Source organism: Pollicipes pollicipes, unplaced genomic scaffold (genome assembly GCF_011947565.3).
Source record: "Pollicipes pollicipes isolate AB1234 unplaced genomic scaffold, Ppol_2.1 Scaffold_4002;HRSCAF=4701_pilon_pilon_pilon, whole genome shotgun sequence".
In the NCBI taxonomy this organism is placed as follows: domain Eukaryota; kingdom Metazoa; phylum Arthropoda; class Thecostraca; order Pollicipedomorpha; family Pollicipedidae; genus Pollicipes; species Pollicipes pollicipes.
The window spans coordinates 9,830,902-9,856,762 of record NW_023596420.1 but is presented as its reverse complement, the minus strand read 5'-3'; the positions used below and the strand labels follow the sequence as shown (position 1 = coordinate 9,856,762).

Genomic DNA, 25,861 nt, shown 5'->3' with positions numbered 1-25,861 from the left:
TGGGATGGTCCGCTGTTCATCGGACCGCTCCCTCGCTTCAACAGGCGCCAGGCGTCTCCGAGGGACGGTGTCGGCGCGCTCACCACGTGTCTGTGTCGTGGTGCCGCGCAGCGACTTCTTCCTTCTCATCAGCCCAGCTCCCATTAAAACAGCTGGCCTCATCGATTGCCTTGGCGTCCCAACATAACTCAACTAGTCGTATTTCACTGTATTGCTCATATCACAGGGCACAAGGCACGCCACCGCTGGAGATCCAAATACCGCCGCCTCTGACGGAAACTGGAACGAGGCCCAGTATCTGTACTACTTGATAAGTCGACAGTGTAGAACCGGCTGATTTCCTCTCTTATTCACAAGGAGCACGATGACGGCGTAACATAGTGCGCGCACCGCACATTTCTCATCAGGCCTGTGAAATGGCGCGAGCCTTCCGCTGTGGTGCAGGGCGCGGCCCCATGTCGAATGGCCATCTGGCGGCGGGCGGTCACAACTGAAATGTACTCGCCAGCGGTCGGATGGCGCTGTCGGCGGCCTCAGCCGGACGGTATCTCGCATGAGATCGGCTGGAACGGCACAGGAAGGGCTCGTGACTCGGTGAGCGGTTACCAGGCTCTGGGTTCAGCCGGGGCGTGTCACCACAGCAGCGGACATCGGGGGTTGTTGTTGTTCATTGGAGTTTTCGGGCGCGTCGACTGCAGTGGTCATTTTGCGCCCATAACTATGCTGTTACTTAATTAGTACGGGGTGAAAATGACTTGAAAATCAATATCTTTTAAAAACGAAAAGAGCTGTTTGGGATCAAGAAAGGAGGAACTGTCACCAAGCACATCGTTAATCGTCAGGGTCGAAGCCTGTGAACCAAAGTGACGTCGTCGTTCTTCGAAGAGGCATGGACATGATATAATGACATGATGGACAGTCAGGACGGCACCACACCGCTGGCATAGGGGTCTGTCGGCTCCATGCAACAGATGACCATGGGTGGCATAAGTATGCCCAATGCGCAGCCAGCATAAAACCACCTCTTCCCACCGCACACTGCGAGAGCATGACGACCACAAGCCCAACTCCGTCTTTATTGCCCTGAGCTTATTGCCCCCCACCTGGTCCCAACAACGCTGCAATCTGCTTCTCAGGAAGGTCTTGACTGCCGGGTAAAAATCTCTGGCAGGGATAGGCAAAAGCCGGGTATATGGTGCTACCGCTGCTCGCTTAGCAGCGGCATCAGCCAGTTCGTTGCCCACGATACCGACGTGACTAGGGATCCAGCACAGCGCAACTCTCTTTCCAACCCGATTCAATTGTGTCAGGCGTGATAAAATGTCCTGTAAAAGGGGACATGATGGATAAAAAGACTTCAGTGCAGAGAGACTGCTCAGTGAATCTGTAAAAATGGCGTGTGAAGATTCTTCACCCACTTCTATGAAACATATCGCCTTGGTGATTGCAACTAATTCCGCCGTAAAAACTGACGAGTGGGCCGGTAACGAGAACGATCGAGTGACGGACCCGCTAACGAAAGCACAACCCACGCCATCCGAGGTTTTGGATCCGTCTGTGTATGTCAGGGTATATCCTTCGTAACACGCCAAAAGCTCAACTGCCCTGGATCTCAATAGGTGTGGTGTGGCGTCTTTTTTCCTAATTTCCGCAAGCGAGGTGTCAATGAAGGGTGTGGTCATTTGCCAAGGAGGAGAAGCCAGGCGGCTTACTTGCCTTACGCCCCGAACAGGAATTCCGCTCTCAAGCAATAACGCTCTCATTCGGGAACCAAAAGTTAAAGCGTGCTGCTGCGGCCCATGACGAAGAGAACTTACCGCAAACCGCGAAAATATTGCAGAATATGTCGGGTGAAGTGGGAACTGCCGCAGCTTCAAGGCATAACGCATGCCAAGCATTTTCCTCCTCTTCGAAAGTGGTGGTTCGTGTGCCTCCGTTAAAAGGCTGACGGAAGGTGATGTGCGAAACGCCCCAGTAGCAATGCGAATGGCAGTATGGTGGACGGTATCAAGAACACGCTTGCTGGATTCAGACGCGCCATCATAAACAAAGCATGCATAATCCAGTTTGGAGCGGACGAGGGAACGATATAAAAGCATAAGCGTGCTTCTGTCTGCCCCATAAGATGTGCGAGACACACACTTAAGTATGTTGAGAGATTTAAAGCATCGATCGCGTAACATTTTAAGATGTGCGTTATATGTAAGGCGGCGGTCAAAGTGTATCCCAAGATACCTGGCCACGGCCTTATTTGGAATAGAGCGACCATATAGACGAATGCTCAGATCATCACATCGCTGGCGACGACAAAAATGCATCGCAACGGTCTTGTCGCCTGAAAAACGAAACCCGTTCATGCCACTCCATCTTTCAACGCGGTCCACAGCCAGCTGGAGACGCCGCTCCATCGCTGGTGCTCTCGCTGCACTGGTCCAAATAGTAAAATTGTCAACAAAAAGGGCACGTCCGACCGACTGTGGGAGCACATAACAAATATCACTTATCATAACTGCGAACAGTGCTACACTTAACACGCCGCCCTGGGGCACGCCGTTTATTTGTTCGTACCTATCGGAGACGACGTTGCCGACCCGAACACGGAAGTATCGTTTGGCTAAAAACCTTTGGAGAAAAGCATCCATATGGCCACGTATACCATATTTAAAAAGCTTTTGAACAATACCATGGCGCCATGTGGTGTCATAGGCGGCTTCAATGTCGAAGAATACTGTCCCCATATGCGCTTTTTCTTGAAAAGACTTGCGAACCGTGGTGTCCAGTGTTAAGAGATGGTCCACCGTACTACGGTTTTTCCTAAATCCGCACTGCGAGTTACTAAAAATATCGTTGTTCTCTAAAAACCAAGTGAGTCGCACGTTTACCATCTTTTCCATGAGCTTGGACAGTGATGACGTCAGTGAAATGGGTCGGTAATGAAGAGGGTCCAGCCCACTCTTTCCCTGTTTTAGGATAGGCACCACAACAGCTTCCCGCCAGGCCGGAGGGAACTCACCTCTTGACCACACCCTATTGAAGGCCGCCAATAGTACACGACGTGCACACGGTGGCAGATGTCGGAGCATCTCATTGTGGATGTCATCAGGACCTTCCGATACACTACGAAGTTTTCCGATTGCCGACTCCAACTCCACCAAAGTGAAGGGCTCATTGTACGCCTGTGGTTGCCTTGTAGAAAAGTTCACTACGGTTTTTTCGGATTGTGCTCTTTGCCGTAAAAACTGTGGGCTCATGTTTGCACCTTCGCTACGGTGGGAGAGTGCTCGGGCGATCCCGTCAGCCACATCCAACGGATGAGTCACCACCTGGCCGTTAACATGTAACACAGGAAGTGGCACGGATGAAAACTGCCCGGAGATTCGTTTGATCCGAGCCCAAACCTGCGTAGTTGGTGTGAATCGGTTGAGCGTGCTTATGTACATACGCCAGGATCCACGTTTCGCTTCTTTTATCGTGCGGCGGGCGAAAGCTCTGGCTTTCTTAAAGGCTACTTAATTCTCCAAGCTACTTCTGGCGTCAAAAGCTCGGAAAGCACGTTTGCGTGCGCGAATTGCGTCACGACACTTCTCCGTCCACCACGGCACAGGAGTGCGACGAGGAAATCCAGAAGTGCGCGGGATGTAATTGCTAGCGCAATCTAGAAGTCTGTGAGTAAAATCCTCAATAGAGGGTGCCACCCTCACACCTCCGGTCCGACATAATGTCTCCAGTCGAGCCTCAAACTCACTCCAGTCAGCCTTTTTTAAATTCCAACGTCGTGGTCTTACACCCAACGTTCCTCTTATCTGGAATCGAAGCCACACTGGGAAGTGATCGCTGCCCATTGGATCATCTGCCACAGACCACTCGAGGCTCTCCACCAGCTCGGGACTAGAAAGACTCAGGTCAAGCGCGGAAGTCTGACCAGACGGCAGTGTAAAATGAGTACGAGTCCCTGTGTTTAAAATACACAGTGACGAGTCACGGATAAAATGTTCGCACATCCTTCCGCGGGTGTTCGTGCTATCACAGCCCCACGCGGTGTGATGAGCGTTGAAGTCGCCTAAAAGAAGACATGGTGAAGGCAACTCATGCACTAAACGTCTCATGTCTTCCAATGGAAAACCGACGCCAGGTGGAAGATATAAAGAACACACCGTGATGTGACGGTGATTGAAATGTAGGCGTGCGGCTACAGCCTGTAGCGTAGACCGCAGGTTAAACCTCCTGGCTGGCACGCTGTGGTGGACTGCAAGAAGGACACCGCCATGTGCGATACCGTCGGTTAACACATCATTGCGAAACAGGGCGTATCCCTTCAGCGTGCAGTGGTGACTAGAAGCAAGCTTGGTCTCCTGCAGCGCTACGGCTGCAGGACAGTGCTTGCTGACGACAGCCTGGAGGTCGAGGGCATTCGCCCTTATTCCTCTACAGTTCCACTGTAAATAGGCCTGTAAAGGGGGCGAGTTAAAAAGCCGGTTGGAGGTCACATACTAAAACCGGACACGTCCTAAAAGAACTGGGCTGCGCCAGTCGCAGAAGCAGACTTTTCTGACTGAGAGCCACGGTTGGAATCTGCAGGGAGGTGCCCCACTCTGGGACGAGTTCTGGGGCTCCCGCCGTCAGGTGGAGACGGGGGACCGGCCGGGGCACGCTTGACGCCAGCGTACCCGGTCCGGGGTGGCGGCGGGGGAGGGCCCATCGGCGGGCCTCTACCGGGCGTCTGGGGGTCAGCGGGGGCCTCCACTGGCCTTCCCGGCGATGATGTGCCACTGCGAGGGGTGGGCTCCTTGCTTGCAACGGACAAGCGATTGGCCGTCTTAGCCCTCTCCAACTCCTCTAGGCGGGCCCGCTTGGCGTCGCGGGCGCGCCTGTCCGCCTCATGCCGTTCCATCGTTTCCGCTGCTCGTCCACACACACTCGCCAGCGTCGCCGGACGCGACGAGGGCAGCGGAGTGACAGACGGCGAGGAAGGCCGAGCCCGCGGACCATGGCCGCGCTTGACCACCGTCCATCCCTCCTCCTCTCCCGCCTGCGACCCCGACGACACATGAAGGTCCGGCGGCACAGCGTTGGTAGAGCAGGACGCAACTGAAGGACCAGGAGGATCCGACTGGGCGGGGGTCGCCCGCCCCGCCGGCACCACAGACAAACCGAAGGATCGCAGGAGCGTGATGAGTTGGACCGCTGACATGTGACTGATGCTGGTGGACTGTGGTACAGAGGTTTTGGATTTTTCGGCATAAGATACCTTGGGGGTGATTAACCTCATACTGTTCACGCGCCTCGCGGAAAGAAATGTTCTTTGAAGTTTTGAGTGATATAATTTCCTTTTCCTTCATGAAGGCTGGACAACTTCGATCGAAAGTTGTGTGCGGTACCTGCCCCGTGCCACAGTTCACGCACCAGGGCTGCACAGAGGTACACTGGTCTCCCGAATGCTCGGAAGATGCACACTTCCCAAAGACAGCTCGATTGCGGCAGTGTGGTTTTGTATGACCAAAGCGCTGGCATTGAAAACATCGCATCGGATTCGGAACGAAGACCCTGACTTTGACAACTGCGTAGCCAATGCGGATATCAGACGGTAAATCAGACCGGTTGAATGTCAGTATAATGTTGTTTGTAGGGATTTGGTCATCACCCCTCCTGGTCGTGATCCTACGTGCTGCCGTGACCCCGAAAATTCCCAACTCTTCGATGATTTCCTCCTAGCTGACGTCACGAAGGTCATAGCAGTTTATGATACCTTTTGATAAATTTTTGGTGTGGTGCGGTGTGACCGTGACTGGCACGCTCACGTCCCGCTTTGCACCCTCGGTTCTCGCGGCATATACAAATTCAGTTACAGTCAAATCTCGAGTCGCATCGGTGCCGTTTGCGAACACCACTTCGATCGCGCCGTCCCTCAGCTTGTCACAGCGGGTGACTTTTCCCAACCTGTCGCATCCGTTTCGGCGCTGAAACGGTGAAAGCGATGCCAGGTTCTTCACATCACTCCGAAAGACAAGAACGCGTGGGGCAGGAGGAACCGACTCCTCGCTGCACCCTAAATTCATCGCAGTCCGTCCCCCTCTCGGGGGGTGGGAGTTTTTTTGGGTTTGTAGATGCCATGCAAGGTTGTTCTTTATTTCGGCACCGGGGCTCCCCACCCACCTCGGAGCCCAACTGGGGGACGGCCCACTCACCAGTTGGTGGTGGTGCCGCCAGGGCTACCTCGGTGCTATACGGGGCGGACGACGCCTCCCACACGGCCAGGTGTAACCGGGGAGACCCCTCCCCGTCCTGACCGTGGTTCAGCGCCGCCGCCCCTTGACCCCTTAAGCCGCTGCGCGCGGCCAGGCGCCCCAAGCGGAACCCGCAAGGAGCACCCAACCGCGACGCGAGCGACAAGCCGCTAGACCCGTGTGGGGCCCCACGGGCCCCCCGCGCCCCCGGATATCCTGGCCGAAGTGGAGTGTTGGGACGCGCCGTGACTGACCCGCACGACGCGCCCCTCAGCCACCAGGATCCGATCAACCCGGGGACGAGGGCGAGAGGGCACGGCGACCCCGATAAAACGAGGATCAGGAGTGATGAGTGGGCCGGATGCGGGAAAATGGGTAATGGGAAGGGAGCGAGCGGGACAAGGAGAAGGGGCTCACGTACCGGCAGGGTCGCTACGCCCTGAGAGGAACAGCTTGCGCTGTCCACCCGTTACCGGAGCTGGGACCCGAGGGGGCGCTAGTCCCTTACACCGACCGAAGCCGGTGCCCCTGCGGGCGCGGACATCGGGGGTTCAGCCGGGGGGTGTCACCACAGCAGCCGACATCGGGGGTTCAGCCGGGGCGCGTCACCACAGCAGCCGACATCGGAGGGCCCAGCCGGGGCGTGTCACCACAGCAGCGGACATCGGGGGTTCAGACGGGGCGCGTCACCACAGCAGCGGACATCGGGGTCGCGACCCTCTCGCAACTGGACCGTGACGTCAGCGGCCAAGTCCAGCCGTGGTGCTGACCGGCTGGCGGCAGCACATACACTGCGGTGCATTTAACTCATCCATCAGCATCCGTTCCTCCTACACCTCGCTTCATCCTGTGTCCTCGCGACACCCCGCTTGTCCGGGCCCGGCTGCATGCGTCAGCCACGAGTGGGCCGAGAGCCCCGTGGGGAGGGGACCCTCACCGGGTGCTCAGCGCACATGCGCGGGGCAAAGCTCGGCGGTTGGCCCCTAGCGCACTTAAGTCTGCCCCACCGTTAACCATTTCTCTTCATCCCATACCTCTAAAATGATCATATCTGGTCGGAACGGCCGTAATCCGAGCAGCCAAACTCGTGCCCACGATGCGACCCTCTGATTCCCTTTCCTGCTTTGTGGTGTATCCTCGCCAAGCCTCATTTTCCGTGGCAGGCTGCATGCACCAGCCACAGGTGGGCCGAGAAGCTCGCTGGTGGGGACGCCGACCAGGTGCTCGGCGCATGCCCCGCAGAGGTCTCCCTTCGCGGGCTAAAGCTCGGCGCCCCCCCCCCCCCCCCAGGTACACATATAGTCCTGCCCCACCGTTATGCACATTCCTTTATCCCTTGGCCCTGAAATGACCATTACTGGTCTAAAGGGGTCTGATCAAAATAACCAAAATAACCAAACTGAAGGGTGCACGAATGGTGAATGGATGCCAACGGGACCGGCCCCAGCTCCCTCACCCTCGGGCTACGGGGTGAGGGAGCTGGGCTGGAGCAGGGGGCTAGTCGACGTTGTAGATGTCCTTGGCAGCTAGCTGTTGCTGTTCCACCCAAAGCTGTTGGACCCGCCAACCCAGAGCTGTTGGGCCCGTACCTGCTGACCCAAAGCTGTTGGACCCATACCTGCTGGCCCAAAGCTGTTGGACCCGTACCTGCTGACCCAAAGCTATTGGACCCATACCCGCTGACCCAAAGCTGTTGGACCCGTATCTGCTGACCCAAGGCTGTTGGACCCCATACCTGCTGACTCAAAGCTGCTGGACGCGCGCCTGCTAACCCAAAGCTGTTGGACCCATAGGCGCACCAGCAACCGACCGGAAAACGCCAAATGCCACCTTTTCCGGCAGCGATCTGGTACACGAGGCGTAGCTCAGGATGGCAGGCTAGGTTACGGAAACCGCACGGCCGCACAGTAGTGTTTTGGGACTAATATGCACCAGTTTTGGCAACTTTCAAAATATTTATCATAAACGCACAACAGCACGAGTACAAACTAGTCGATTTCTTTAACTGAAATTCCCTAGCTCGGTTGGACTAACAGCCAACAAAAATCGAAGCAACCGTGGTTGTGAACTTCGGTTCATTTGGTTTCCCGCACCATTCGCATCATCACCCCGCATGTTGTTGGCTCGTTCGCCCCACACTGCACAGAGTCTGAAATGTCCGGCGCTCGGGCCAGCCAAGCCTCCTAGTTTCCGAGCCCACGCACACCGTTGACGCCAACGAAGCCAAACAAAGCGAGGCTCTGTGCGACCGACCGGCGAGGACAACGGAGAGCCAGCAGCTCCCCCTATCCATTCTTATAGAAGGGGCATCACCCACCAGACTATTGCAGAGCGCCCGCCGCAGGTGCAGCCGGCCAGTGATGAACTAGACACTTCGGGTAAATAAACAATCGACATGATTGCCTAAAGCCAGTCCACGACGGTCAACAAAACACAAAACAAAACAAAAACAAAACTCCGCAGCGTCCGCATTTTTCGTCTCCCCCTCCGCAATCGCCAGCATCCACCGGCTCTCTTCAGCATTTACGATCGAATTTCACGCGTTTGGTCCACATTGCAAAAACGCGTCATAGGTGAAACCCACTGCGTCACGTGCCGTTTGCTGCGTCCCACCACCAGCAGACCGACCCTGTCGCGGCATGGCCGCCCCACCTACCGTGGAGCAGTAGGGACAGTCGCCGAACACGGTGCGCAGCGTTTGTCGCGTGCTGGGAAGAGCCCGCAGCCACTGTCGACGCGGGCGAGGGTCGGTCAAGGGAGGAGTGGCACGTCCCGGGGATCAGCACCGTACACACGAGCCTCGTCCTCCACGGGCCGGTCAGCCCGGCAATCCCTGTATCCAGGCGCGACACTGTAAAGCACGGTGCGACCAAGCTCGTTCGGCGCGCCCGCAGCCAGCCCGACCCTGCCAGAGATGGACCACGACCGCAGCACGTCCTGGAGCGAGCCCCGCTGCCTTGCTCTTGGTACTCTCCGCCCGAGAGGTCAGCGTGAGCTCATGTGACGTCCAGACAGTCTGTTCACGCCGGTGGATCGCCGAGCTTGCCGCCGCACGAGTGGAAGGAACACTACGCCAGACACTTGACAACTGCCCCTCTGCCAACACAACCCTTAAGGTGCCGTGGCCTTCACCAATTTTCGCCAACAGACAATCCTGGCGAAAGCCAGGTATCTTTCCCGCTGCAAACATGCGAGCCTTGCATGAGAACTACATCTTTCACATGCTCGCACAACCCGGAGCAGCAACAAAGCGCGCCTCGGGCACGCAGTAAACTGCGTGCCCGAGGCGCGCTTTGGTGTCTCAAAGCTCGGTCGCTACAAATAGGACACATATAGCGGCGTGTCTCAAAGCTCGGTCGCTACAAATAGGACACATATAGCGGCGTGTCTCAAAGCTCGGTCGCTACAAATAGGACACATAGTGCAACTCGCCGGACGGCGCCGGCGCTCACCTCGTACAAACAGGAGTTGTGGAAGGGCTGACCGCAGCGGCTGTCATCACAGCAGCGCGACGGCGTCTCCTCGGCCATTCGGTAGCAGTAGCAGATGCCACACTCTACGGAGATGGCGCCGGCGGCACCAGCCGCACCGCGCCGCACAAACTCCACGCCCAGCAGGCGCTCCAGGTTGTCCACCACGCCCTCGTACTCGTCCCACGACTGGAACGAGCCGCCACGGTGACGTCAGGCTCGTCCGCCACGGGAGCCAAGACGTCGCCGACTGACAAAGACAAGGCAGGTTCGTCCACGGCTGAGATGAACCACCGCAGACGCAGACGCCAACGCCACAGGCTCGTCCCCGGCTGGGACGAGCCACCGCAGACGCCGACGCCACAGGCTCGTCCCCGGCTGGGACGAGCCACCGCAGACGCCGACGCCACAGGCTCGTCCACGGCTGGGACGAGCCACCGCAGACGCCGACGCCACAGGCTCGTCCCCGGCTGGGACGAGCCACCGCAGACGCCGACGCCACAGGCTCGTCCACGGCTGGGACGAGCCACCGCAGACGCCGACGCCACAGGCTCGTCCCCGGCTGGGACGAACCACCGCAGACGCCGACGCCACAGGCTCGTCCACAGCTGGGACGAGCCACCGCAGACGCCGACGCCACAGGCTCGTCCACGGCTGGGACGAGCCACCGCAAACGCCGACGCCACAGGCTCGTCCCCGGCGGAGGCGAACGTATGGCGTCTTCTGCATTGACTCTTGTTACAGCCAGGCCCCCCAACGATATACACATTCCTTGTGGACATGCAAGCATGCCGAACTTCTCCGTTGCCGCCATCGCGGAGGTTCCCAGGGCGACACTGCCGTTGAGACGCCAGGCGGCATGCGACTAGGCATGCACCGCACACAATGGCGCGGTCGACACAATGACCAGCGACAGGCGCTACACCATGCGACAGCGTCGCATTCCCCACTAGTGCGAACAAGCGACAAGTCACAAGGGTAGAGTCCGGGCCACAGCTGGCGCTCTAAAATCTACAAAGGCGCAAGGTGTTGCTGTGAAGTTTGCTATATCATCACGCAGCGGCCAGCAGTTGATAACAGAAAAAACTGTTTGTTTTGAGAAAGAAGACACCATTCGATACAAAACACGAAAAACGACTCGCGACTGCTGGCGAGATAGCATATTTCACGCTCAACAAAACCACAGCATCAAAGCACGCCTCACGTTGCCATCTTTGGCCGGGCCTCCCCGGCGTCGCGTTTCCCCAGGCTCACTGGTTCCGGCAGCGTGTCGCCACCGTTAGCAACAGATCTCCGGCCCCTCGCCGCCAGACGCCACCTGCAGCCTCGGCCTCGGGCGCGCCCGCTGGCGCCGGCGCCGGCATCCCGCGGCGGACCGGACCACCGCCGACCCAGCTGCCGGCCCGGCTCGGCGGCGAGCGGCGCGGGCCGGACCCGTACCGCCGACCCAGCTGCCGGCCCGGCTCGCGGCGGCGCCGATAGGCGTTGCATGCGCCGCTCTGCCGAACGGCGGCGCGGCCGCCGAGGCGTCAGTCGTCACCCGTCGGCCGCCATGGCGCGTGCTCTAGCCGTGGCAGCGCTGCTGTGCGCCCTGGCGGCGGGCGGCCGCGCGGCCGTGCCCCAGACCAGCTGCGCACTCGCGCCCGAGCGCGGCGCCTGCGACCGCTTCGCCGTGCACTGGTACTACGACATCGAATATGGCGGCTGTCTGCGCTTCTGGTACGGCGGCTGCGGCGGCAACGGCAATCGGTTCGCGAGCGAGGCGGCGTGCGCAGCGCAGTGCGTGTCGCCCGGCGGCGACGCGCTCTGCCACCTGCCGGCGGTGCGCGGCGCCTGCAAGCGCGCGAAGCCGCGCTGGTACAGCGACCCCGAGGGCGGAGCCTGCCGCGAGTTCACATACAGCGGCTGCCTGGGCAACGACAACCGGTTCGAGAGCGAGGCGGCGTGCAAGGCGCGGTGCGGCACGGTGCTCGCCGGCGGCCGGCCGCCCAAGACGCATCCGCCTCCGACCGGCCGGGCCGTCTGCCGGCTGCCCGACCGGGTCGAAGGCGCCTGTACAGACCGGCCCAACAACTACGTGATCCGCTACTCGTACGTGGCGGCACGCCTCCAGTGCGCTCCTTTCTACTTCAGCGGCTGCGGCGGCAACGCCAACAGTTTCGGCACAGCGGCGGAGTGCGAGAGCGCGTGCCAGGAGCCGCCGCCCATCTACGGCGGTCGCCAAGACCGCACCTACGATGGGACGGAGGTGCTGCGCAGTCGGCAGGGGGCGCGGCCGCCAGTCTACGCCCCGACCACGGACGCTCCCCACAGGTCGCCGGCGGGCGCCGGGGCCAGCCGGACGCGGGCGCCGCACGTGCATGACCAAACGCACGTGCGGCCACACCTGCGCCCGACGACGCGGGCGCCTCAAGTTCGCGGACGAGGATTTGGGCCGACTGCCGCACCCGAGGTGGACTGCCAGCTGCCGAAAGACGAAGGTGAATGCCGAGCCTACTTCAGGCGCTACTTCTTCAACACGGAGACCCAGCAATGTGAGCTGTTCGGCTACGGCGGCTGCGACGGCAACACCAACAACTTCCGCACGCGTAAGGAGTGCGAGCAGCACTGCATGCCTGCGGGCGCTTCCCCCAGCCTACCGGACGAGGCCCCGCCCATTTCCACGCAGGTGCCGGACGAACGCAGACCGCTGTACCAGCCGACAGCAGCACCCGAGGTGGACCCGTGCCAGCTGCCGAAAGACAAAGGTGAATGCCATGCCTACCTCAGGAGCTACTTCTTCAACACGGAGACCCAGCAATGCGAGCTGTTCATCTACGGCGGCTGCGACGGCAACGCCAACAACTTCGACTCGCGTGAGGAGTGCGAGCAGCGCTGCATGCCTGCGGGCGCTTCCCCCAGCCTGCCGGACGAGGCCCCGCCCAGCCCCACGCAGGCGCCGAAAAAACGCCGAGGGCCGCACCCGACTGCAGCACCCGGGGTGGACCCGTGCCAGCTGCAGCCAGATGCAGGTAAATGCAGGGCCTACCTTCTGCACTACTTCTTCAACACCGAGACCCAGCGATGCGAGCAGTTCGGCTACGGCGGCTGCGGCGGCAACGCCAATGCGTTCCACACGATCGAGGAGTGCCGGCAGCGCTGCATGCCAACGCTCGCAGCCGAGGACGCCGTGGCCGCGGCGGCCGGCGGCGACGGTGGCCGCCAGCCGGGCGCGGCGCCGATCACCGAGGCATACGCCGAGCCGGAGACGGAGGCCGACACCGAACCGGCGCCGGAGCCGCCGCTGACTGAAGCGCCCACCGACGCCACGTCCGTCCTCGACTACACGTACGACGATTCACAGTACGACTATGACGACTACCCCTACGCGGACTCCGAGTACTACTAGCGGCCGGAGGGGCAGCGCGCGGCAGCCGGCCCCCTCACCGGGGCGGCCCCGCCGGCGTTGCTGCCGTGAGCGACGGCTCGGCTTCTGTTGTAGCAGCCCCACGGACAAGGGCGAAACATGCTTCTTCTGCCTGGGAGCGAGGGATGTGCTCCATGCAGGTGCTGATGATACGCAGCCTTACACAACGCAACACACTGCCAAGAAGATGAAGGTGCAAACTGCTTCCCGTACCGCGTTGGTGTTTTGAGCGTGTTTCGAGGTTGTCGCAGGTGCAGTGTTGGGATTATGCTTGACGGAATCGACGTAAATACATGATAATAATCGGTGCCTACGTACACTTAAAGTTGGCTCGAATGCGTGCTGTCACTCGCGAAAATTCAGTACCTATGTTCATGATCATGAAGTCAATAACCGCATACCAAGAAAGCAGTAGTTCCGGTGATCTAACATCACTTTAACGCAGCACGATTCTTAGGACATTTATTTACCCCAAACTGCTCATCTTGCATTGATCATCAGGCCAAATCACACAATGCATCAATTTCGATCAGGATTTTCATATGGTCGCAGAATGCTATAATAGCTACAATAAAGGCCAACACTAGAACAGCGTCAACCGTGAAATAAAACGCGAGGGACGGCTGGAGGCTTCACACAGCCGCCCTACCCTTGGCGCGTGGCTCTTCCAGACCCTCCCGGAACCGCGAACATCGCTGAACAGGCTGCATGCAAAACTATTTGACAAAGAACACGTTCCGAGCCACGACTCAGAGCCGTAACCGAAATGGTCCCCAACAGCCTCGGCTCTGGACTAAAGACTCTTATCGAAACCCGCCATACTACCCGACACCCATCTGTCCGCTTACAGCTCCGTCTTGATTCACAGTTCATGCAGTTCCAGACGGTGTATTCGAGACCACTACCAGATGCTGCGTACCTGGAGCCGGGCGGCAGGCTGCATTCGTATCCTATGTCCGAAGAGCCCTCATCGCCGAACATCCTTTCAAACGCTCGCAGCTTGCCGAGTCGTGTGGCCGTGCAATGTTGAGTTCATACAAGATGGAGGAGCTTATGCATCTCTCGCGCTCCGTATAGCTGTCGGTGCATCTGGATGTCAGACAGACTTCAGACGTTGCATAGCTAAATGAGTGAAGTACGTCATTTTCATCCCGTTACCAATGTACGCCAACTCGGTACCGATTTGAGGCAACAGAGCCGACACCCTCCTCGAGAACGCTGTCAGGAAGAGCGGGACCAAGCGTCGTTGCAGCTTGGCCAGTTTGGAGTGTGTGTTGGGGGGGGGGGGGAGGGGGGCTGACTACTCTCCATCTTACGCCTGGTCTGTGACCTCTCTCGGCCGACATATCGGCCGAGGGGCCGGCCGCCCGAGGCCAAACCGCTCCGTAGGGCATTCGCCTGTCATTAAGCCGCAATCGAGACAGCGCAACCCACGGACACGACCGGGTCGCTGCCGTTCGGCGCTTACGGCGCATCAGCTGCAGCTCATATTGCTGCTGATGCTGACGGTGCTGCCTGCCGTGACAGCGCACTCGTCGAAAGCCTCAAAACAAAACCCACAAACCGCAGACACCGCCGCGCCCACAGCTCCGGCGCCTGGTGGCCAGCTGGTGGCGGTGCGGCGGCGCCGTGGCCGACCGGCGCGCGTCGCATCCGCCGCACCGTCGACAGACGGTCACATCCTGCGTCGGCGCCAGCTGCGCGCGCGCCACGCCGGCCGGCGGAAGTCCGGCTCCAGCGGGCCGCCTGACCTCGAGCGCCGGACCAGCGGACTGGGGCAGCGGACTGGGTCAGCGGACCGAGCCCGCGGGCTGGCGGAGCGAGCAGGTCCGCACGAGAGCCTGACGGCCGGGTATGCGGCTCCCCGACGAGGACCGGGTCCGAAACCGGCATACAAAACCATCAGGAGACCAACGGCACGTCGAAACTGCGGCACGCTGCGAGAGAGAAACATGTCGTCGTTTAAGCCAGCTCCCGCAAGGATTCTATTCTAAACGAAGTCCGTTGACGTATCGGACTCCATCACCTCCGTGGTGCTGCAGCATTACCTGCAGTTTGGACAGGCGCTACTGTAACCTGACCGGGCACAACTGTGACTCGGCTGCACAAGTTTGCAAGCTGACTAGGCACGAAGAGCTGCACGAGCCCTGCATAAGCCACCACAGATCAGTGCACGAGTCGCCCGCGCAAGCATGGCGGCTGAACTCACGTCTATCTTGCTGGCGAGTCGCTCCCTCAGCTCGGCAGCGGCCGCCTCCGCGCCCAGAAACCGGCAGCCCGGCACAGCCGTGGGGTACAGGGGCTCCACGGTCACCTCCAGCGACAGCTGGCCGCCTGCGACGGTGGTGACATCTAGGTGTGACACCCGAAGCACAGTCTCTCGCGCTACCACCAGGTACAGCGGCGGGAACTATCTCAGCTCAATGGTTCGAAAGCAACAATGTTTCACACAGTTCATTTAGACACCACAGATTTTGACGCGCATTGCCATATTAAACTCGAGATTTCCGCGGAGAGCTAAGAATGATTCCCGCCAAACAAAACAATAAAAACTTCCTCCAAAAACAAGCAAAAAACACAGAATCCTCGTGCAACGGCAGGACAAACAGCGGTCTCTGATAACCCAGCGCCCACATCGACATGGCAGTGACGCGTTCGCAGCGCCGACCGGCCTGTCGGGCACGCCGCCGGCGCCGATGGTGGCCACCAGGCTGACGTACTGATGACGAGGCGCCGCCGCTGGTCCCTCCGCGCCGGTCGCTCCGGATCCACCACCCACAGCTCGGCGTCCACCGCGTCCAGCGCGTTCCAGAAGGCCTGATACCGCTCGACGGCTTCCTCAAACCGCTGAAACAGGTCCAGCAGGCCCATGCCCTGGCGGGTGGGGCACACGGCGTCCTCAGGTAGTGCCTCTACGGCGGGGCCGGCCGAGCGGAGGGGACCAGCTGTCTCCTTGGACATGAGACGACGCTCACACGACCGACCATCACGTGGGAGGGAAATACGCCTTACCAATGCTCAGATTCAATGTTTGGTCAGTGCATGGCGTCCCAACGTGCTGCAGCACAATGTCATGCAGGCAGACCATCGTCATGGACGGTTATGTCTGGCCTGATCCCCGATGCCAAAGCCCGCCGGTCCAATGTCGCTTATCATCAAGATCAATCGGCCTGTGAGCCATGGGATGATCGGCTGGTACCTAACAAGCGTGATACCAAGCATGACAGCGTTCCGTCCAACACAACACTACGGTTCCTTTGACCTGTCAGTGACCTCTGACCAGTCCGTGACCTCTGAACGGTCCATGACCTCTGACTGGTCCGTGACCTCTGACTGGTCCGTGACCTCTGACCTATCCGTGACCTCTAACCCATACGCGATCTCGGCTGTGACCCACCCGATGCCAGGTGACGGCGAGGTCTGCGGGCAGGTCGGTCGCCAGCCGGGGACACACACCGGGGTAGTCGGCGCCTATGGTGAGGCTCAGCTGGTGACGTCGCGCCGCTCTGCGGCGCACGACACAAACAACGGTGACCGCACGCCAGCAGGCCGACAACACTGATGCACAGCTCAGGGTTCACTGGCGACACGCGAGCCTGCAACGTGGCGGCACAGAAGACATTCGTCGTGCTTGGCACGCACGCATCAACACATCTGCTGCCTGCTGGACATGATCATCGTCAACATTGTCGATTAACAGCCCGTCCACGTGTGGTACATATTTGATAGCCACGTATTGTATATTTTAATCGTCCGCTCACGTCTAGAGCTGTAAAACCGAAGGAGAAATGGAGTGGAAGATAACCGATGAGCATTCATCCATACGACAACGCGCACACCAACCACAGGTCGGCAGAAACTTACGCGCCGGGCACGCTTGGGTCACCTGGGTTACCATGACGTGAGGGGATCAACTGCCACTCAAGCCGATCTTGGCAATTGGCATGCGACTCTCGGCTCTCATGTACATCAACCGGTAACATGTAAAGGGTCTCATATGCCCGATATGCAAACTGTGACCTTCCCGGCTCTGCTCCGGTAGGAAGCAGGCCAAGTACCCAGCCCTGCCCGGTGTTCTACCTTCGTCACATACATCGCCAAAACCTACGTTGTTCTTCACACATCTTGCTGTGTATGCGAATGGAGCGGTGTGATCAAGTGATAGGTTCAAAGGATTCAAAACTTGGGAGAGAGAGAGAGAGAGAGAGAGAGAAGAGGAGAGAGATAGAGAAGAGAAGAGAGAGTAGAGAGAGAGAGAGAGGAGAGAGAGAGAGAGAGAGAGAGAGAGAGTAGAAGAGAGAGAGAGAAGAGAGAGAGAGAGAGAGAGAGAGAGAAGAGAGAGAGAGAGAGAGAAGAGAGAGAGGAGAGGAGAGAGAGAGAGAGAGATGAAGAGAGAGAAGAGGAGAAGAGAGAGAAGAGAGAGAGAGAAGGAGAGAGAGAGAGAGAGTAGAGAGAGAGAGAGAGAGAGAGAGAGAGGAGAGAGAGAGAGAGATAGAGAGGAGAGAGAGAGAAGAGAGAGAAGAGAGAGAAGAGAGAGAGAGAGAGAGAAGAGAGAGAGAGAGGAGAGAGAGGAGAGATAGAGAGAGAGAGAGAGAGAAGAGGAGGAGAGCGAGAGCGGAGAGAGAGAGCGAGGAGAGAGAGAGAGAGAGAGGAGAAAGACGCTGAACTGGAGAGAGATTTGCTCTCTGGAGTTTAGATAGAGAGAGAGAGATTCTGAGGATGAGACGATTACTAGAGTAGAGCGAGCTTCAGTACGATAATATAATAGGAGAGAGAGAAGAGAGGGAGAGATAGAGACGAAGAGATCTAAAGAGTTTGCAAGCCCCTACAGTTTCAATGGCCCCTAATCGCTCGCTCAACGACTGTCCAATAATCTCCTTTCAATCCACGTTCCTCTCTTTCACTAAGGGAGACAAGCTCCTCCAACTCAACGTCTCTCCACCTGCCCAGGTGCCCACTGGAAGCCAACTAGCGAGCCCTTCCTTATCATGCCGCGGCACTTCGGAACCGCGTGCCTCCAACCACCAGTACGTCTTCATCTCTGAGGCATTAAAAACTCGCATTCAAAAGGCTATTGTCTGGTCATGTGCCTTCGTTTTAAGCCTATTCTGGTCACCTCCATGACCGCACGCCATATGTACGTGTGTGACCTCTGCATGCCAATAGTTTACATGTACTTACAATTTATTCTCATTCAACTTCGTGTGCACGCTGCTTGGGCACGTTCTGTTGTCAGTCAAAACACTTATGGAATTCATCGCTCAATCTCTGTATTTTAGGGCATCATATTTTATTGCATTGTATTTAAGCGTACCGTATTCCGTCGCATCGTACTTTACATCATATTTTAACGCCTGTTTCGTAACGTCGTTTTTATGGTATATTTCTTAATATCGTTTTTATAGTATTTTTGTGACGCGTTGTGACGAGTGAGTGTTGTAACCAACCTAACATAGCAATCGTTCTACCGAGCCGACGACCCGAGAAGCCATCTCCGTGATGTTTTCGAGTAAGCAAATACAAATACAAGTTACACAAATATGCACACTAAGACCGTAATCTCTCCGCGATGCGCGTCAACGAGTCGTCGTCACGACTAGCGATAGGGCGCCGTCCCTTTGACGCCAACGCCGCCGCTATCAGCGCCACGTCACCTGCAGTCACGGGTCGCACGGTGTCCCGCCTCCGGTACAGTGCGGAGCAGCCCCCCCCCCCCCCCCCACCGAGACACGCACGGCGGACACGGTCCGGCGCATGGGAGCGGATGTGATGCCCCACACAGGCGCGTGGCGAGCCAGCCGAAGGTCACCTCCAGCGGCCTCTGATCGACAGTGGGCGCCACGGAGCACATCCTGGCCTTCGCTGGCCGGCCCAGATGGCCACAAGTTCGCCGCTTTTGTGAGATGTGTCGGGTGTGGGCGAAACACTGCCGGGTGTGCCGATAGGTCAAGCGAGAGGAAAAGGCCTACAATGCATGGATGGTTCGACAGGGCGGGAACTTCAGCGGATAGTGGGCTCTCCCAGCCACCGGCACATCCCCAGGGACTGCCTACGGAGATGCGCGGCGAGAAGCGGGCGTATTTCGAAGGGATGAAGCGCGTCACGTCGACGGTCCACGGCCAGCATTGCAGCGGTCCACGGCACCAAGAGCGCCGCGGTCGCGCGCTGTGGTGGCCCGCCGCGTTGCCAGGAGAGCTGTGCCGGCCGGCCGGCGCCGGGCCCGTCCTCCGGAAGCAAGGGCGCAGGCCACGTGTCGGTATCTGCATGGCTTCATCCGCCCCCTTCCTGCCGCCCCCACCCCTCCTCCGCTCTCTCAGCACGCGGACGGGTGGCAGAACAGGACGCATCGCCGGCTGCGGTCGATCCGGATTAGAGGACCGATTCATTACTTTTCTTAGAAAGGCGCCTTACCGCCAGTGTGTAGGAATCGCCTTACCTGACCAGTTCACCAGACAGGGCGTGAAAATCTCGTGCTTTTACATCTCGTGCCATCTTGGGGCAGACGACGCCGAGGAGCTTGTCACACGGCAAAGATTGGCTAAAATAACGATAAGCTGCTCTAAAGTGTGACTTCGGTACGCCGCGATTGCAATCACGCAGCACATTACGCATTGCACGGGAATGCTAACTGCACGGGTCCGCTAAGCACCAATGCAAGGCTCGTTGCATACCTTGACGTTTCATCATAAAAAGAAAACGTTTCAAAGATACAGTACAATTGGATGTAATCACTAACGAAATGGTCAGCTGGCCTACCGGTGCCCACTGGATCATAACTTCGGATTTACCAGTGGTGCCTCATCAGCCCGAGGTGGTGCGCAAGATACCTTCCAGCCCACAGAGGTCAGAGGCGCTGAGATGATAACTTTAATCTAGTGACGCTATATTGGTGAGACAAAGTGTGCAGATGAGACCATTGGCTGCGATATGAGTTGAGCCCATTAGCTGAACATGAAAGTGTGTCCCTTAATGCAGATCGAATACAGACAACACCAGACACCAGTGTCTAATGACAGCGGACCGATCCATACTGAAGCGTTTTGGAGGCGTGCATACTGTTTTCAAAGAAAATGCACTCAGTCACATCCATGCCGCAAATGCACAGCTGTTCGAATTTTTATTCGCCAAATTCCGGACGTAAACCCATCGCAATGATATTCCAGAACTACGTACGTTGTTAAGTGCATTAGCGAGGAGCACTATTCGCGTAAGTACCACAGTAGTAATCGCCTGATTCCTCAGACAAAAAAAGAAAACACACACAGGAGAATGGAGATATTGTTTTCATTGGAGTTCATCACTAGTGAGTGATCTACAATCTTGCTGTGATGTTGTTACCAGTGAACGATCTACAATCTGTGTGGGGTCATCACCAGTGAGAAGCCTGCAGTCAAACTCAACCATTCATAACCCAACTACATCTCCATTCTCCTGTTTTTTTCTCCGAGGAATAAGGCTATTACTTCTATCTTATCGATATTCGAGAACCACGAATGGTTGAATTTAACTGCGGGTTTCTCACTGGCGATGACCCCACACAGATTGTAAAATGTTCACAAACAGCCTCACAGCAAGACTGCAGATCACTCACTGATGAACTCAAATAAAAACAATCAAAAGGCAATGGGGGTCTGCAAATTGAAAGTGTGCTGTGTCCGAGGAAAACAGACGGTTTCCATCGATTTGAGAAAAAAAACGCCACCCAGTCCAAAGCTTTTGTCAAAAAAACTTACCACGGTATCGAAGTCCGGAAAAAAGAAAGCAAACTCCGATCTTGTGAGGGTGTTAACCGGCCCAGGATGGTCGCTACGCGCCGTGCCGAACAAAGCCAAAACGGCACAGGCGTCATCCGGGAAAACGCGACACCCGTGCATTTGCCTTTGCGAAGCAGGAACGGCGCCGGGTGGCCGACTGACCCATTACTGGGGCTTGACAGCGTTTTGGCTGCTGTGCTATTCACGGGATATGACCCACCACACCAGCGAAGCGCTGTCAGAGGGTACCCACCGGTCCAGAGTGGACAGCGTCACCTGGCTGAGGTCAGTGCTGGCCCAGGTCACGTGATGCAGCCCGATCTGCCGCAGCTGACGCAGCACGGCCACGTGACTTCTCAGAGCGATCACGGCCGCGTCGTCGCCATCGGCGGTGGCGCCGCCAGGGGGCGGCGGCGGCAAGCACTCCTGTGGGGCAGCACGGAGAAGTGCAGCAAAGTGCTAAGGCCAGGAGCGGGAACGGGGGAGGAAGGGGGGGGGGAGGAGGAGGAGGAGGAAGGACATTGTTCTTCACGAACATAACTCAAGAGAAGAGCGATATTCAGTCTGGCGATTACTCTACGCCCAGCAGTCGCCACAAACAGTGGCGCCGCCAGGCGGCAGTGGCAAGCATTGCCGCACAGTGGCGGGGACTGTGCAGCAGCCGAGTCCAAGGACGGGCCATCCTTTGTTCGAGCCGAGCTCAAAGAAGACAGCATACTACCGTCCCGAACCGATAATAACCGATTTTGGGACAGATAATAAATCTGAGGGTTCAACTTCTAAGCGGTGGATCAGTATTTCCCGCATTTTCAACAAAGCTCAAATAACTATGTGCGACCGATATGTGTTTCAGAGCCTGAAGTGGACAAGCAACACGGCCTCTGTGTGTGACGGGAGACGGAGATTTCCAGTCGGATCAGACAAGAGACACCACCACTGCAGCGGGGCCGACCTGCCGACATACCAGGCTGCTCCGATATGTCGCGATGGCTTCATGTAGAGTACTGCAGCTGCCCACATCCTGAGAAGTGGAACCGGAGAAGTGAGCATAGGTCTGCATGCGTGAATGTGGGTAGGTAAGTAGTGCTTGCATGAAGTTGAAGATGTCATTCACATTTGGTTCAGGAGCCTTTGAATATTCATAGATACAACAAACATGTGTAGACAGATGGCAGCACGGACAGATCATCTGACAGGCTTTTGTACATATCGCGAAGGAGTGACGTGAGCTATGTGTCTAGTAGTTTGGAAATAATGTCATGCAAATGTGCAACTGATTGGGCAGCAAGGCGTCGAACTAAAGCTGAGGCCTTCTACTCATCAGCTGGGTCTTTTATGTGGTCAGGAAACAATGACATTATTATATCTTGTTTTTGAGAAGTGTGAGAGCATTGGCTGTCTATACGATCATCCAGCCCATAATTATGCCGATAAAACCCATGAAACATCATGAAATAAAATGTTTTAAGCACCTACAACAGATGCAGCGTTTTCATGCCCTGGGACCGTGCGGCCGGTATTTCGGCAGAACTGGCGCTTGCCACGCTATTCGAGTGGGACGTGGGTTGGCAATGATATGATTTCACCAGTACTAGTAACGAAGCGTCTGCGCCGGGTGGACAGAAGAACTACAGTCATGCTAGATACACCCCTTCTTTGTATGGACTTAGAGGCTCTAAGTCGGTAACATGCATCAGGCTGGTGCAGCTGGTACCAGGTTATTACAAAAATATTACATCTTCAGCACATGTGAGTACGCATTTGACAGGGAGTAGGGGCCAGTGACAAGCACAAATCTCAACAGATGTAGTGATACCAGAGGAATTTCGGCAATGTCCTCAACTCTAAGCTACCCCAGTTTTCAGCCCCTCTTAAATGCCCTGATGACAGCCTCCAACTGCACCCACCGGTGGGGCGTGAGCCTGGAGGTCCTCTCCCAGACAGACCTGCAGCTGCTTCAGGTCCGGATAATGCGGCGCCAGCACGGTCACAGGCCACCATCGACCCTGACGGATCACATGAAGGTCAGGCAGTAATCACATCACAGATCACACACCAACACCATCAGCCCTGATGGAGACAAGCAATCATCACATCACACACAGACCACCACCAGCCCTGAACAATCATCACATCACACATGGAAAACCAGTGGCCCTGATGGAGACAGATGGTCATCACATCAGACGCTGGCCACTGCTGGCCCTGCTGGAGACAGATGACCATTAGATCACACAGGAGCCACCACTGGTCCTGATGGAGACAGATGGTCATCAGATCACACAGGAGCCACCAATGGTGCTGGTGGAGACAGATGGTCATCACATCAGACACTGGCCAATGCTGGCCCTGATGGAGACAGATGACCATTAGATCACACAGGAGCCACCATTGGCCCTGATGGAGACAGATGGTCATCAGATCACACAGGAGCCACCAATGGTGCTGGTGGAGACAGATGGTCATCACATCAGACACTGGCCAATGCTGGCCCTGATGGAGACAGATGACCATTAGATCACACAGGAGCCACCTATTGGCCCTGATGGAGACAGATGGCCATTAGATCACACAGGGAGCCACCACTGGCCCTGATGGATATAGGTAGTTACCAGACCACGCACAGAGCCACCATTAGCCCTGACAGAGACAGCAGTCATTGGATAAAAAATGGAAGACTACCAGCTGTGACAGAGACAAATGATTGTTAGGCATGGGGCACCTCTAGGCTTGATGGTGAGTCATCCCTCACATACCACCAATTGCCATGATGATGCCCTTCTTACCTGAGCCTGAATGTGTCCTCTCAGCACAAGCCCAACAGTAGTCTTCAGTCGGACCAGGAGAGGAAAATCAGTGAAGAGGCATGGCTCATCCATTGCTGCTTCACTGTACTTCCAAATCATATTCCTACCACCATATTAAGATGCCATATTTGTTTGCCATTTTGACCATTCTAGAAACAGGTCAGACAGAAGTAATAGCCTCATTCCTCCAACAAAAACCAGGAGAATGGAGACACAGGTGGGTTGATAATTCAGCAATATGCATTTATTAAGTAATTGCAGAAGTAAATTTCAGCGCCTTCATCCAAACAATGGCAGAAATGAACTTCTGCTATTGTTTTGATAAAGGCATGTTGCCAAAATATCAACCCATCTTTATTTCCATTTTCTTGGTTTTTCTCTGAGGAATAAACTTAATACTTCTGTCTCACTTGTGTGAATCATGTTCCTCACTAATCCACTAAGCAACTTATGCAATCCACAAACAGCACAGAAAATTTCCACCTTATAAAAAAACAAATCCCCTTCATCCCCCTGATGGCCTTGACACATTGATCCACCTGGATGACCCTGACATGCACCAGTTAACAGTTTGATAGACCCCAGTTTGCCCATGTCTGGTGTTTGTATAGTAATTATTGTATTCTTAAGGTATGCTGATGGGATTTCCACAAGACCTTCATAATTTACTGTTTATGGCATCTTATGTCTTACATGTCAGTTGGTGGGCAATTTCAATATTCAGCATCAGGACCAATGTGAACAACAACGTACAGAACACTCACAGTTGAACTGTATTCACAACCTATATGTTTTCCATAGATGTACACTCAGTCTATAGTATCCACTTCATGAGGACCTGACTTCACTGTCACCTCTCTGTCAGGGCTGATAGTGGCTCTGTGTGTAGCCAGCAAATAATAGTTTCTACACAGTATAAGATGGCATTATGATATCTGATGAAACCTTGCAAAATAAAATGCCTAACCAAAGTAAATCAAGGGAGATAAACTGTTCCATCTCCTTACAGCAGGCATGAAGCAGATGTGGTATATGACAGTCTTACCAGATAAGCCCATAATGGGTCACTTGAATACAAGCAAGATCACCAGTTCAATGGCTTTGAATGAACTGGTCACTGGCACTACTCAAACCTGCAATTAACACATCAGGCACATTTGCAATTCATCTTGGATATGCTCAAAATGCAAATAAAACAAATGGGAACCCTCTAAGCCTACCAGTATTTTGCATTAGTGACACATCCATGTAAGCACAAATGGTCAGCATTGTAGCCCATTTGGGTACCCTCCATGTACACATTCACTTTACAGGCACCAATAAAATGTGTATCAATCATACGATTTTCTTGAAAACAGGAAGACCTGCTATTTCAATACAACTGCTTCTGAAAAGCATTCTGTTCAAACCATAAATCAGTTCATATACTGGCATGCATGGGTAATGTCAGTGCCCACCCAGGATCAGCACCTTGCCATCCCTGTGTATCGCCATAGGTTCATTTCTTTTTGCTGATGGGAGTAGAAAACCTTCATCAATTTGGGATGCCATTCCCATTTGAATGTGAGCTGTCCTAGAACGCCCCAAGGTCTGTTGGTTGGCACCTAGTTAGTGGGGAGCATGGGGGAAGCAGTTCGGAAATGTGATTGGAAAAACTCGTACGTTGTTTACAGAAGTTTTTTATTAATATCACGGCTGGATGTGATATTCATATATTCTGGACTATGGGGCCTTCAGAGAGATTGGCGGCATGGCAGGGTGGAGAATGGGATACTAGTCCCGAGATGTGGCTAGCATCGGACTTTGGTTTGACTCAAATGTCTTGAGTCAGCTCCAGACTGACTCACACTCAACTCACTCACCAGACTGATTGAATACCTGTGATCAAAGGAACTGTTTCTAGCAGAATTATATGCTGGAATATCTGTAAATGCTTTTTTCTGTTTTGAGCAAATTTCTGTGATCGTGCTCCTTGCAAGGCACAATGTCCACATGTATCAGGTCCATTAGTAAAATTTCAAGGTAACACTACCTATGGCACAGACTTGGCAGTGCTGACTACGCAACTTTTGTGTTTTAAGTGCTATGGTTTGTGCTGTGGCTATAAAGCCTATGAGTCCCGCACAGATTGTTTTTCCAACGGAGTCCATCTTCCTCGCCCTCAAAACCGTCTCGCGCCCACCATGGCTTTCGACATTCG

At 55.9% G+C, this 25,861-nt stretch overlaps 2 protein-coding genes across 7 annotated transcripts; one reads left to right on the top strand and one right to left on the bottom strand.

Moving 5' to 3' along the window:
• Window positions 1–201: 201 nt before the first annotated feature.
• LOC119093115 (E3 ubiquitin-protein ligase FANCL) lies at window positions 202–25,861 on the bottom strand. 6 transcript variants are annotated; one of them, XM_037216017.1, is made up of 11 exons: window positions 25,844–25,861; window positions 23,641–23,810; window positions 22,762–22,860; window positions 21,819–21,875; window positions 21,108–21,280; window positions 16,498–16,606; window positions 15,821–15,974; window positions 15,310–15,434; window positions 9,677–9,883; window positions 8,881–8,952; window positions 202–563 (listed from the first exon to the last, which is right to left on the bottom strand). In XM_037216017.1, the coding sequence occupies exons 2-11, from the start codon at window positions 23,758–23,760 to the stop codon at window positions 534–536; spliced, it is 1,146 nt and encodes a 381-aa protein (XP_037071912.1). In that variant the 5' UTR covers window positions 23,761–23,810; window positions 25,844–25,861; the 3' UTR covers window positions 202–533. The 6 variants fall into 6 exon arrangements, with proteins under 6 accessions (XP_037071912.1, XP_037071909.1, XP_037071910.1 ...); XM_037216014.1 differs by lacking the exon at window positions 25,844–25,861 and adding an exon at window positions 25,694–25,826; XM_037216015.1 differs by lacking the exon at window positions 25,844–25,861 and adding an exon at window positions 25,787–25,819.
• LOC119093114 (papilin) lies at window positions 11,240–13,408 on the top strand. The gene has a single exon (XM_037216011.1). The coding sequence runs from the start codon at window positions 11,247–11,249 to the stop codon at window positions 13,080–13,082; it is 1,836 nt and encodes a 611-aa protein (XP_037071906.1). The 5' UTR covers window positions 11,240–11,246; the 3' UTR covers window positions 13,083–13,408.